At 47.1% G+C, this 12,052-nt stretch overlaps 1 protein-coding gene, 1 long non-coding RNA gene and 8 other non-coding genes across 11 annotated transcripts in view; 1 reads left to right on the forward strand and 9 right to left on the reverse strand.

Moving 5' to 3' along the window:
* Window positions 1-1,026: 1,026 nt before the first annotated feature.
* On the reverse strand, window positions 1,027-5,130 carry LOC104672671. Of its 2 annotated transcripts, XR_749430.2 has the most exons (11): window positions 5,106-5,130; window positions 4,672-4,713; window positions 4,380-4,463; window positions 4,134-4,184; window positions 3,791-3,823; window positions 3,303-3,349; window positions 3,085-3,117; window positions 2,836-2,874; window positions 2,366-2,404; window positions 2,098-2,129; window positions 1,027-1,969 (listed from the first exon to the last, which is right to left on the reverse strand). It is a non-coding gene; the product is annotated as an uncharacterized LOC104672671 (long non-coding RNA). The 2 variants fall into 2 exon arrangements; XR_749429.2 differs by lacking the exon at window positions 5,106-5,130 and having other exon boundaries at window positions 4,672-4,787.
* On the reverse strand, window positions 2,200-2,326 carry LOC115893750. The gene has a single exon (XR_004053805.1). It is a non-coding gene; the product is annotated as a small nucleolar RNA SNORD22 (small nucleolar RNA).
* On the reverse strand, window positions 2,611-2,679 carry LOC115893747. The gene has a single exon (XR_004053802.1). It is a non-coding gene; the product is annotated as a small nucleolar RNA SNORD31 (small nucleolar RNA).
* LOC115893746 lies at window positions 2,947-3,016 on the reverse strand. The gene has a single exon (XR_004053801.1). It is a non-coding gene; the product is annotated as a small nucleolar RNA SNORD30 (small nucleolar RNA).
* LOC115893742 lies at window positions 3,187-3,251 on the reverse strand. The gene has a single exon (XR_004053797.1). It is a non-coding gene; the product is annotated as a small nucleolar RNA SNORD29 (small nucleolar RNA).
* Window positions 3,446-3,572, reverse strand: LOC115893751. The gene has a single exon (XR_004053806.1). It is a non-coding gene; the product is annotated as a small nucleolar RNA SNORD22 (small nucleolar RNA).
* Window positions 3,893-3,967, reverse strand: LOC115893743. The gene has a single exon (XR_004053798.1). It is a non-coding gene; the product is annotated as a small nucleolar RNA SNORD28 (small nucleolar RNA).
* LOC115893744 lies at window positions 4,258-4,329 on the reverse strand. The gene has a single exon (XR_004053799.1). It is a non-coding gene; the product is annotated as a small nucleolar RNA SNORD27 (small nucleolar RNA).
* Window positions 4,539-4,614, reverse strand: LOC115893745. The gene has a single exon (XR_004053800.1). It is a non-coding gene; the product is annotated as a small nucleolar RNA SNORD26 (small nucleolar RNA).
* SLC3A2 (solute carrier family 3 member 2) overlaps window positions 5,093-12,052 on the forward strand; it is a 28,772-nt gene continuing 21,812 nt past the window's right edge. The window contains exon 1 of the mRNA XM_030917793.1: window positions 5,093-5,616. Coding sequence (XP_030773653.1) covers window positions 5,316-5,616 — 301 coding nt within the window. The 5' untranslated portion in view covers window positions 5,093-5,315. The remainder of the gene's footprint in view (window positions 5,617-12,052) is intronic.

Consider the following 12,052-nt stretch of genomic DNA (forward strand, 5'->3'; position numbering starts at 1 on the left):
GAGCTGTGATTGCACAACTGTACCACAGCCTGGCTGACACAGTGAGACCGTCTGAAAACATTGAGAGCTGCTGACTAACCATACACAACTCTACCCCCACAGTATCCACAGGTTGGCACTGTCCTTGTGCTTTCCCTTCTTCCTCAAGGCCAATTAAAAAGCGAGATTTGGCCAGGTGCGGTGGCTCACGCCTGTAATCCCAGCACTTGAGGAGGCCGAGGCAGGCGGATCACCTGAAGTCAGGAGTTAGAGATCAGCAGCCTGACCAACATGGAGAAATCCAGTCTCTACAAAAAAAAAAAAAAAAAAAAAAAAAAAAAATATATATATATATATATATATACACACATACAAATTAGCTGGGCACGGTGGCACATGCCTGTAATCTCAGCTACTTAGGAGGCTGAGGCAGGAGAATCGCTTGAACCCGAGGCGGAGGTTGCAGTGGGGAGATCCCACTATTGCACTCAAGCCTGGGCAATAAGAGTGAAACTCCATCTCAAAATAAATAAAAGCATAGATTATTTGGCTAGGCGCGGTGGCTCCCACCTATAATCCCACCACTTTGGGAGGCCGAGGCGGGAGGATCCTGAGGTCAGGAGATCGAGAACATCCTGGTTAACACAATGAAGCCCCATCGCTACTAAAATTACTAAAAATTAGCTGGGTGTGGTGGCACATGCCTGTAGTCCTAGCTACTCAGGAGGCTGAGGCAGGGAGAATGGCTTGAACCTAGGTGGTGGAAGTTGCAGTGAGCTGAGATCATGCCACCACATTACAGCCTGGGTGACAAGAATGAGACTCCAACCTGCTGGCTAAAGTGAAGGTTTTCTTGAGCCCAAATGCTTGAATTTGTAGTGAGCTTGCGATCATGTCACTGCACCGTAAGACTAGGCAAGAGGGAAACACACTGCTTAGCAGGCAAACCCTATCAGGTGTCCCTTCCAGTTCCAGGGACTTGAGGGAACATGAGAGGAAGCCAGTTTCCCATGGAAATTTACACACTGGTGCTAAGGAGACACACAAAAACAGGACTATGTAACCAATCATTTTATTATTTTCATCAACAACCAATACAGCAACACAAATTGACAGCCACTCAAGGGAACCTTTTTTGTAGTTTAGAGCAAGGCCCTGAATGAGCTACCTACATGGCACATAGTATTTGCAACATGCAAATAGAGACCTAAAGGCTCATGATGGGAATAGAAGGTGGCTGTATACAGAGGAACAGAAATGGAGTTATGGGAAGCTCAATCAACAATTGGTAACAAGCTAGGTCAGTAGTTTGCCAAACTGGCCATCTATGCAGTGCCTGAGTTTTGGTTCTGAGCCTGGATCATTTAAGAAAGGCAGCAAAGTCTGGGTGCCATGAATCACACCTACAATCCGAGCACTTTGGAAATCTGTGGTGGGAGGATCTCTTAAGGCTGGGGCCTTGAGCTCAGCCTTGGTAGTAAAACCAAGCCCTTGTATCTAAAAAACAAAAGGGCAGGTAGATTCCACAGAAATAATGTTGCAGGAAGGGGGTGATAAAATACAGAAACATGGACACACAGCAAACCCTCAACTGTTTCATTGGCTCCCAGCGTCTGCTAACATTAAAAGACCCCCTAAACCCAGCAAGCTTTTCATTTAAAATTCCTTCAGTGGGGTACATCTAGGGAAAAAGTCTCTAAAGTGTGCTGATAAATTAGGCTCCTTGAGTGCTGCCTCGGAGTAGGAAATGCAGCATTAGACAGACTGCCTAAGCAAGCTGGGTAAAACCCAGGTAAAAATAGCAAACTCTCAGGGGGTCACTTCCTTGTGCCCAGGCAGACCCACCCAAAGGCATGATTCACAGTAAAGCTTAAAAAAAAAGCAGCCACGCCATTAAGACGACTAAAATATGCTGTGGTAACTTCAACAGCTAGGTTGGTTATCCAAGGACTTGGAAAATTCACCTTCTGATGTCCTCCAAGACAGATTCCTGCAGAGGAAAATCAAAAGTTCTTATTGGATTGGAAAATATGAATGTACACAATATTTAACACTATGTAGCTTAAGAGTAAAAGGTTGCTATTATAAAACCAGTTAAATATTTAAACAGATACCCACCATTTTTTATGCACCTTGTTCTTTACTCAGACCTGGAAAAATTAAAATCAATGTTTTCAACAAGTGGTGATTACTCCCTTTCTTTGTATAGAAATATTTGTCATCCCTCAGACAGTTCCCTTCTGGAACAAATCTTCCTCTTTTCCCCCAGCCAGTCCCAGTGGGTTCACCTTTACAGGCTCTGGGACTAGGACAGAGAGTAAGACGTTTGAAAGTTTCTTCATGGGGAATTTTTAGCATAGTTCACCTTACATTTAGGTTTACTCACCTGTAACTTCAGTCGAGTGAACAGTAACACCTAGTTTTCCTGAAAAATCAAGAAAAAAAATGTAGTCTTGAGAGACTTTCACTCTACAGTACATTTTACAATCTCTGAACTATATCTGTTGCCTGGCAGACAGAAGTTTCAGGGCATTTTAGAGGAAACACTACTTAGCCCAAGAACTTCCTATTGGCTGTAATGCCTCCTCAAATAACTTGTAATTTTTACAAGTTGTCATTGCAAGGCAGGCTCACAGCTCAGAAAATACCTTTCAGTCACATTGATCAGACTGGGGCGGTATTCAGCTCATCACTGGTGAGCAGGTGATCATCACTTGGTGGTTCAGGAGATCAAAGATTTGGGTTAAGCCAGTTATATCTGTACACATCCACCCAGACCACAGTGCTATCACACACAAAAATCAGAGAAAATTGTATATAGCAGCCATTGATGGCAGCTATTGCACAGCCACTTACCTCAAACTCCTCTTGAGTGCTAGAGAGAAGGTGCTGGCCCTGAAAGGAGGAAGACCAAGTCAGTAGTGCTTCTCATATCCTGCATTAAGTTGTTCCCACCCATCATTCTTAGAAAATCAGATTTCACAGTCTCAACAGCAAGTCATCAGCCGAACGAGATTCCATGTAAGTCATCATATATACAGGCCTAAAAAGGCAGTTTTTTCTACTCTATGTGCTGAATGCATTGAATACAGTGAAATTACTCACCTTAGAGCCAAAGAGGTTATTGGTTAATAACACCTAGAGAAAAACAAAACTGTTGGTAAAGATTCCTCAGACATGGTTACCCCCCACTCCCTGCATTCTCCAGTTTCTCAGGTGTTCATGGATTTTCACTGTCAGTCATAGTGAGCTAGTTTGATTCATCATAGAAACTGTCTACTCGGTGGCATAAGCAAGCGGTAAGGAGCAAAAAATCAACTAACCTCCCAGGTCTGAAGGTTTTTCAATGGTATATAGCAACAAGCTGCTCCTGAATCAAAAAAATCACAATTAGCTAATTATCCCAAACAGCCAAAAACTATTTTAGTTACGGTTGCTAGTGGACAAGCTAAAAAAAGGTAACCAAATGCCTCAGACAGTTCCTTATGGAATAAGCTCTCACGCCCTTTTTCAGTTAACCCTGGTGGGTTCACAAATGGTTCCCAGGCTACAACAGGGGTGAGGTGAGGCAGGATGTTTCCTCCTCATTGAAGCTGAACCGTGGAAAACTACAACTGACAAGCATTCGTCTGACCCTGGGCAGATCAGTGGGCATCTATCTGAGAGACAAAAGGGGAGGTCTGGAAACATCACTACAGGGAACAAGAGGAACCAGAAAACTTTATGGTTTAAACAGGCTTTGGTAACAAACATCAAGATGGCTAAGTTGTCAATTAGATAATAGGCCCATAGAATTAAAAAAGCAACTTACTGTAAGATAGAGGCAGACTGTCATGAGGAATAGCTGGGAAGGAAAGCAAATTAGTTATTTTAAGGTATTAGGATGGAATGAAACTTATTCATAATCAACAACTGCCATCAGAACTCTAACATGCTATTAATTTTTGTACCTCACAGAACATCAGCTTATCAATTCAAATCATCTGACAGTAAAGTGATCGATATATGGATGAGGATAACAGCGAACCCTTGCTTCCCAGAAAATTATTTCAAGAGGAAAAAGATGGAAGGCGCCAAAAAAAAATTGCTTCCACCAGCCACTTGTTCTCTTGTGAACATTTACAGAGATGACATACACCAATTTGAATAATTACCTGTATTCACCCAGGGAGGCAGCTGAATTCCTCAAGACAGATTATGAGATGCTGTAGACAACAGAGGAAGGCATTTTATGTACCTAAAAATAGTCATTCAAAGACCCCTCAAGACCTCTCTGTCACTTCTCAGTAGTAAGATGACATCACTTATAAGTTCAGCCATATGCTTGTCATTTTGTGTTCATCACGGAGTGGTTCTCTACCAAGGTCTCTTCTATACGAACATAAACCAGGTACACCTACCTGGAACATTACTGTAGCGCTGGCTTTGCAGAAAGATGGGTCTTGTCCCATTCCTTCACCAGTGACCTCTTGTGGGCTAAACATCTGAAAAAATAACACCCTTCACTAACACCTCAGACAAATCAGTAAGTCCCTAACATTTATTGCGTACAGTACAGTGCTACTCAGAATTTTTGTGTTTTCTCCACTAATCCATCAGAAAGAGAGAGTTCAGGTTGTAAAATCATCCCCGTAGCAACTTCCACACACTCAACGAAATAGCAGAGGTTAAGAAATGGCCATAAGAACTTACTGTAACATAGAGCTCTCTTCGATTCCAACGTGCGCGTAAACCCTGCAGACAAGAGTCCAAGAAGACATTAGGTCAACACGGGGCATTTCGAAAACGCTATCTTCTGAACCGACGGCCAAGTAGGAGGCTTGCAGGGCCCATCTCCTCAGAGTCACTTATCCTCACGGAGCTCAGTACAGGTCTGTGAAAAGGTCCTCATCATAGGGAGGGGACCCGCACGGCCTGCCATCGCCATTTTGTCCTTCACATCACAAAGCCCCGCTGCTACTTTTAAGTCTCGAGGCTACCCACAAGACCTCACCCGCCAGTCACCCTGGCCAGACAGCTATAACACAGAAGGCATAGCGCGTGCTATGCGATGTTCGCAAAATCGTTCAAAAGAAAAGACAAAGCACAAAAGACTGGCAGCTACAAAACGTACGAAAAACACTCACCAGCGGCAGTAGAACAATGAGACCGAAATTGGCACGGACGATGATTAAATACCATCCCGCAGAGGCCCACGGGATTTGGGGGCGGGGCTATGGCGAGCGCACGCGCATACGTTGACCGCATGCGACCCCGGGGAGTTGTGGGTAGAGAGTTCCAGGGAAGGAGGGCGTGGACAAAGCGCTACCTGGACTTGCGGCGCGAAAAAGGCGCGCATGCGTCTTCCGGAAGCTCACCGACCGCATTGCGGCTTAGTTTTCTCACCCAATGCATGTGGCAGGAGCGGTGAGATCACTGCCTCACGCGGATCCTGGACTGACGGTCACGACTGCTTATCCGCTAACCCTGTTCTGAGCTCCCCCTTGCCCCCACACACCCGAAACCTGTGTGCAGGATCCGCCTCCATGGAGCTACAGCCTCCTGAAGCCTCGACCGCCGTCGTTTCGATTCCGCGCCAGCTGCCGGGCTCACATTCGGAGGCTGGTGTCCAGGGTCTCAGCGCGGGGGATGACTCAGGTACTGGATCCCGAGCTAAACTCGGGAGGAGGTCCCCTTTGGTGGAGCCATTTCGGGAAAGTAAGTCAGGGAGTAAGTGCTCCACTGAAGACAGTATCTGATTTTTTCCTAAATGGTCCCCTATGTCCTGCCCTCTGGTGCGTTTTCTTTAGATCTTGGACTACTACAGGCCAACATTAGCTAACATTTATGGAGCACCGTTTTAAGCACACTGTATTAATCGATTAATCCATCAAAATCCCAAGAGCTAGGTAGGATGACAACCCCCATTTTATTGATGGGGAACCTTAAAGGACTCCCGCGGTGCTGCCTGCTGCAACTCCTGCCTTATCACTATGGTTGCAGTCAGCTGTAGACTGTTTTACTGAGACCGGACAGCATTAGTTCAGTCGTTCGTGGTAAACATCTACGTGTACAAGCACACTTTATAAACATTTTTTTTTTTTTCCCGAGACAGAGTTTTGCTCTGTCACCCAGAGTGCAGTGGCGGGATGTCGGTTCACTGCAACCTCTGCCTCCCAGGTTCAAGCGATTCTCCTTCCTCAGCCTCCTGAGTAGCTGAGATTACAGGCTCCCGCAATCATCAAGCCACGCTAATTTTTGTATTTTTAGGAGAGACGGAGTTTCATCATGTTGGCCAGGCTGGTCTCGAACTGTTGACCTCTGGTGACCTCCCGCCTCAGCCTCCCAAAGTGCTGGGATTACAGGCGTAGGCCACCACACCCGGCCTGGCTCAGCATTTTGGGAGGCCGAGGCGGGAGGATCTCTTGAACCCAAGAGTTCAAGACCAGCCTAAGCAACATAGTGAGAAACCCATACCCATCTCTACAGAAAAACAGAAAAAATTAGCCAGGAGCGGTGGTGCATGCCTGTAGCCTCAGCTACTTGTGAGGCTAAGGTGGGAGGATTGCTTGAGCCCAGGAGTTTGAGGCTGTAAGTGAGTTGTGATCAAGCCACTGCACTGCACTCCAGCCTGGATGACTGAGTGAGACCCTGTCTCAAAAAAAAAAAAAAAAAAAAAGTGGGACAGATAAACTATAGAAAATCAAGATGGCCCAGAGTAGACAGACAAGGCTGGGGAGGTTGTGAGTGGGAATGGCAGTTGGGAAATGCTTTATAGGGTGTCTGGGCCTGAAAGGGTTGAAAGACTCCGGAGGGGAATTCTGGTTAAAGAAACAACTGGAGCACAAGCTTGGTGCTAGAAAAAGAAGGAAGTGTGTGGCTACAATTCATGGAAGATGGGCAAAAGGGGAGTATTAGAATATAAAACTGGAATGTATTTCCTGGGGAAAGCCAGATAAGCAGGACCTTGAGAGCAAAGCTAAATCACTTGAATCATAGGAAAAAAAAAAAAACCAGGGAGAGTTTTTAAGTAGGAAAGTGATAAGACATTGGGGGATAAGATAGAGATAAGGTCATTAATTAGATTGCCATAGTAGTTTAGGCAAGAGGATTCAATACTAGCAAGTGTTACAGCAGTGGAAGTGGAAAAGAGGGGATTTGGGTTAGGAGTCTCCAACTGACGTACAGAAATCAGCTAAGTAATGTAGGTAAGTGAAATGAACTGAGATAGGACTCTGGTGAACTGGGCAGCCCTTTCACAGCTCCAGCTGATTGTTGCCTTGTGACAGTATTGTCTCTGTGTGATCAGATAGTTTTCAAAAGAATCCAGAAGTCCAGAATTGTGTATTTACCCACTTTAAAATGTTGAGTTTAAATTTTTTTGGCCAGGCGCGGTGGGTCATGCCTGTAATCCTAGCACTTCGGGAGGCTGAAGTGGGCGGATCACCTGAGGTCAGGAGTTAGAGACCAGCATGGCCAACATGGTGAAACCCCTTCTCTACTAAAAACACAAAAATAAACCGGGCGTGGTGTGGGTGCGGTGTCGGGTGATTGTAATCCCAGCTACTTAGAAGGGTGAGGCAGGAGAAGCGGTTGAACCGGGAGGTGGAAGTTGCAGTGAGCCAAGATCACCCCACTGCACTCCAGCCTGGGGGACAAGAGCGAGTCTCAAAAGCAAACAAACAAAACACCAAAATATGCCCGTGGGCCAAAGGTGGCCCTGATTGTGAGTTTGCAACCTCTTGTGTAGTGACATAGAATCTACTAGAAAAGAGGGCATTTAAAAAAAAGTAGGCTGGGTAGAGCGGCTCACGCCTGTAATCCTGAAGGGGGCCAGCATCTCCACACCTGTGGGTATTTCTCGTCAGGTGGGACGAGAGACTGAGAAAATAAGACAGAGAGACAAAGTATAGAGGAAGAAAAGTGGGCCCAGGGGACTGACACTCAGCATAAGGAGGACCCGCACCGGCACCGGTCCCTGAGTTCCCTCAGCATTTATTGATCACTATCTCTACCATCTTGGTGAGGGGGATGTTATAGGGTAATGGTGGGGAGAGAGTCAGCAGGAAAACATGTGAGCAAAGGACTCTGTCATAAATGAGTTTAAGGAAAGGTGCGGTGCCTCGATGTGCATGTAGGCCAGATTTATATTTGACTTTACACAAACATCTCAGTGCAGTAAAGGGCAGTATTGCCGGCCGGGTGCGGTGGCTCACGCCTGTAATCCCAGCACCGTAATCCCAGCACTTTGGAAGGCTGAGGCGGGCGGATCACGAGGTCAGGAGATCGAGACCATCCTGGCTAACATGGTGAAACCGCTTCTCTACTAAAATACAAAAAAATTAGCTGGATGTGATGGCGCGCACCTGTAGTCCCAGCTACTTGGGAGGCTAAGGCAGGAGAATGGCGGGAACCCGGGAGGCGGAGCTTGCAGTGAACTGAGATCCCGCCACTGCACTCCAGCCTGGGTGACAAGGCGAGACTCCGTCTCAAAAAAAAAAGCAGTATTGCCGCCAGCATGTCTAACTTCCATCGATAAGGCGGTTTTCTCCTATCTCAGTAAATAGAATGTAATGTACGATCAGGTTTTATACCGAGACATTCCATTGCCCAGGGACGAGCAGGAGACAGAGGCCTTCCTCTTTCACTAATCCTCCTCAGCACAGACCCTTTATGGGTGTCTGGGGGGCGGTCAGGTCTTTCCCTTCCCATGAGGCCATATCTCAGGCTGTCTCAGTGGGGAGAAACCTTGGACAATACCCAGGCTTTGTTGGGTAGCGGTCCCTGTGGCCTTCCGCGGTGCATTGTGTCCCTGGGTACTCGAGACTGGAGAATGGCGGTGACTTTTACCAAGCATACTGCCTGCAAACACTTTTTTTTTTTTTTTTTGAGACGGAGTCTTGCTCTGCCGCCCAGGCTGGAGTGCAGTGGCCGGCTCTCAGCTCACTGCAAGCTCCGCCTCCCGGGTTCACGCCATTCTCCTGTCTCAGCCTCCCGAGTAGCTGGGACTACAGGCGCCCGCCTCGTCGCCCGGCTAGTTTTTTGTATTTTTTAGTAGAGACGGGGTTTCACCGTATTAGCCAGGATGGTCTCGATCTCCTGACCTCATGATCCGCCCGTCTCGGCCTCCCAAAGTGCTGGGATTACAGGCTTGAGCCACCGCGGCCGGCCTGCAAACACATTTTTAACAAAGCACATCCTGCACAGCCCTAAAGCCATTAAACCTTGAGTCAATACAGCGCATGTTTCTGTGAGCACAGAGTTGGGGGCTAGGGTTACAGATTAATAGCATCTCAAGGCAGAAGATTTTTTCTTAGTACAGATCAAAATGGAGTTTCTTATGTCTTCCTTTTTTACATAGACACAGTAACAGTCTGATCGCTCTTTTCTTTCCCCCACATAATCCCACCACTTTGGGGGGCCAAGGCAAGCAGCCTACTTGAGCCCAGGAGTTTGAGACCAGCCTGGGCAACATACGGAGACCTGTCTCTACAAAAATAAAAATTAGCTGGGTGTGATGGTGCATGTGTATAGTCCCAGTTCTGGGGGAGGCTGAGGTGGGGAGGATTGCTTGAGCCCAGGAGTTCAAGGCTGCAGTGAGCTTTAATTGTGCAACAAATAGAGACCCTGTCTCAAAAAAAGAAAAGAGGGTTTCACTCTTGGTCACTGTAACCTCAAACTCCTGGGCTCAAGCAATCCTCTGGGCTGAGCTGGGAGTACAGGCACTGGCCACTATGCCCAGCTAATTTATTTTACTTTTTGTATAGACAGAGGTCTTGCTGTGTTGCCCAGGCTGGTCTCAAACTCCTGGGCTCAGGTGATTCTCCAGCCTTGGCCTCCCAAAGCAATCTGTAGGTAACAGACTTAGTCTGACTTTCTTGCTCTGGCTTCTTCCCTTCTAGTTCATTCTCCACACTGTAGTCAGAGCGATCTTTACAAAGAAAAACTCTGGTCTGTCGGGCACGATGGCTCATGCCTGTAATCCCAGCACGCTGGGAGGCCTAGGTGGGTGGATCACTTGAGGTTGGGAGTTTGAGACCAGCCGGACCAACATGGAGGAACCTTGTCTCTACTAAAAATACACAATCAGCCAGGCATGGTCGTGCATGCCTGTAATCCCAGCTACTCAGCAGGCTGAGGCAGGAGAATTACTTGAGGAAGGCGGAGGTTGCGGTGAGCTGAGATCGAGCCACTGCACTCCAACCTGGCCCACAAGAGCGAACCCTCTCTCTCAAAAAAAAAAAAAAAAAGGTTTGGTCAGGTCTCACTTCCGCTCACAATCCTTCAGTGCCTCTCCATTGTCTTTAAGCTATAGCCCAACTTGATCAATACAGCCATTAAGAAGTGCTGCTAGACCGGGCATGTAATTCCAGCACTTTGGGAGGCCGAGGCGGGCAGATCACCTGAGGTCAGGCGTTCAAGACCAGCCTGGGCAACGTGGTGAAGTTGTGTCTCTACTAAAAATGCAACAATTAGCCGGACATGTTGGAGTGTGCCTGTAATCTCAACTACTCGGGAGGCTGAGGCATGAGAATTGCTTGAACCCGGGAGGTGGAGATTGCGATGAGCTGAGATCACCCCATTGAACTCCAGCCTGGGCGACAGAGTGAGACTCTGTCTCAAAAAAAAAAAAAAGAAAAAAAAAAAAAAAAAGCCCTGCTTCTAACGGCCAATGGCTCACACCTGTAACCCCAGCACTTTGGGAGGCCAAGGTGAGAGGCTCCCTTGAGGCCAGAGGTTTGAGACCAGCCTGGGCAACATAGTAAGACGAAACCCCCATCTCTACAGGAAAAAGAAGCCCTGCCTCCCTATCACCACTGCTCCCCCAAGCCTAATCTACCTCTTCCCACCCACAATAAACCCCCTGGGGTTTGATTCAATGTGGGTAAATCATCCTGCTATCCCTATTGTCTAGCAGAATACAATTCACAAATAGGACTCAATATACATTTATTAGTTACCTCTATAAGTTTTTTTCAGTTTGCCTTTTTATGTTGGGAATGCTATAAATGTTCCAAATGATTTTGCTCTTTGAGAGGGTTGGAAAGTGTTTGTTCAAGGAGCAACACTGCCCCCACCTGGCAGCAAGAGGCACTGCCTCAATCAATGGAGAAGGATATGCAAATAACCAGTGCTTGGCAGGGAACTGGTAGACACGACAGTGGAAAAAAGGCTCAGTTTCTTTTTGAGATGGAGTCTAGCTCTGTTCCCCAGGCTGGAGTGCAGTGGCTTGAGCTCAGCTCACTGCAACCTCTGCCACCCAGCTTAACGCAATTCTCTTGCCTCAGCCTCCTGGGTAGCTGGGATTACAGGTGCCCACCACCACTCCCGGCTGATTTTTGATTTTTGTATTTTTAGTAGAGACAGGGTTTCACCATGTTGGCCAAGCTGGTCTCGAACTCCTGACCTCAAGTGATCAGACTGGCTTGGCCTCCCAAAGTGTTGGGATTACAGGTGTGAGCCACCACACTGGGCCTCAATTTCTTTTTGAACCAGGATCTCACTCTGTTGCCTAGGCTGGAATGCAGTGTGTGATCACGGCTCACTGCAGTGTTGAACTCCTGGGCTCAGAGGATCCTCCCACTTCAGCCTCCTGAGTAGCTGGGACTGTAGGCACGTGCCATCACACCCAGCTAATTCTTTAATTTTTTGGAGTGTGACAGTGCCTCACTATGGTGCCTAGGCTGGTCTCCAACTCCTAGGCTCAAGTGACCAAATTGCTGGGAAACAGGTACCTGGCCCAAAAGAAATAGCATAGAATTTCCTGGGTTGTGGAGGAGTGTGGCATTGAGGTGGTCTTCCAGGGAAGAGGTACTTTTACAACTGCGGTAGGTAACATGGGTGTCTGGGCTACCTGCTCATGCAGTGTACTAATGTTTTCTGGTTCTGCTTTCAGCTTCATCCTGGATATACCATTTCCATCTTAATGTCTGACTAAAGGGTCTGTCTGACTTGATGACTTGATAGGTCTGACAAGACCCAATTCATAATGGGGCAGTTCTGGATGCTTCATAGTCAAGCTTTCCAGTAACAGCCTTGACGCTGTTTCTCAAAAGGCACCTACTTCCCTGCTTTGGACAGCTTGGTCTTGCTC

Source organism: Rhinopithecus roxellana, chromosome 15, assembly GCF_007565055.1.
Source record: "Rhinopithecus roxellana isolate Shanxi Qingling chromosome 15, ASM756505v1, whole genome shotgun sequence".
In the NCBI taxonomy this organism is placed as follows: domain Eukaryota; kingdom Metazoa; phylum Chordata; class Mammalia; order Primates; family Cercopithecidae; genus Rhinopithecus; species Rhinopithecus roxellana.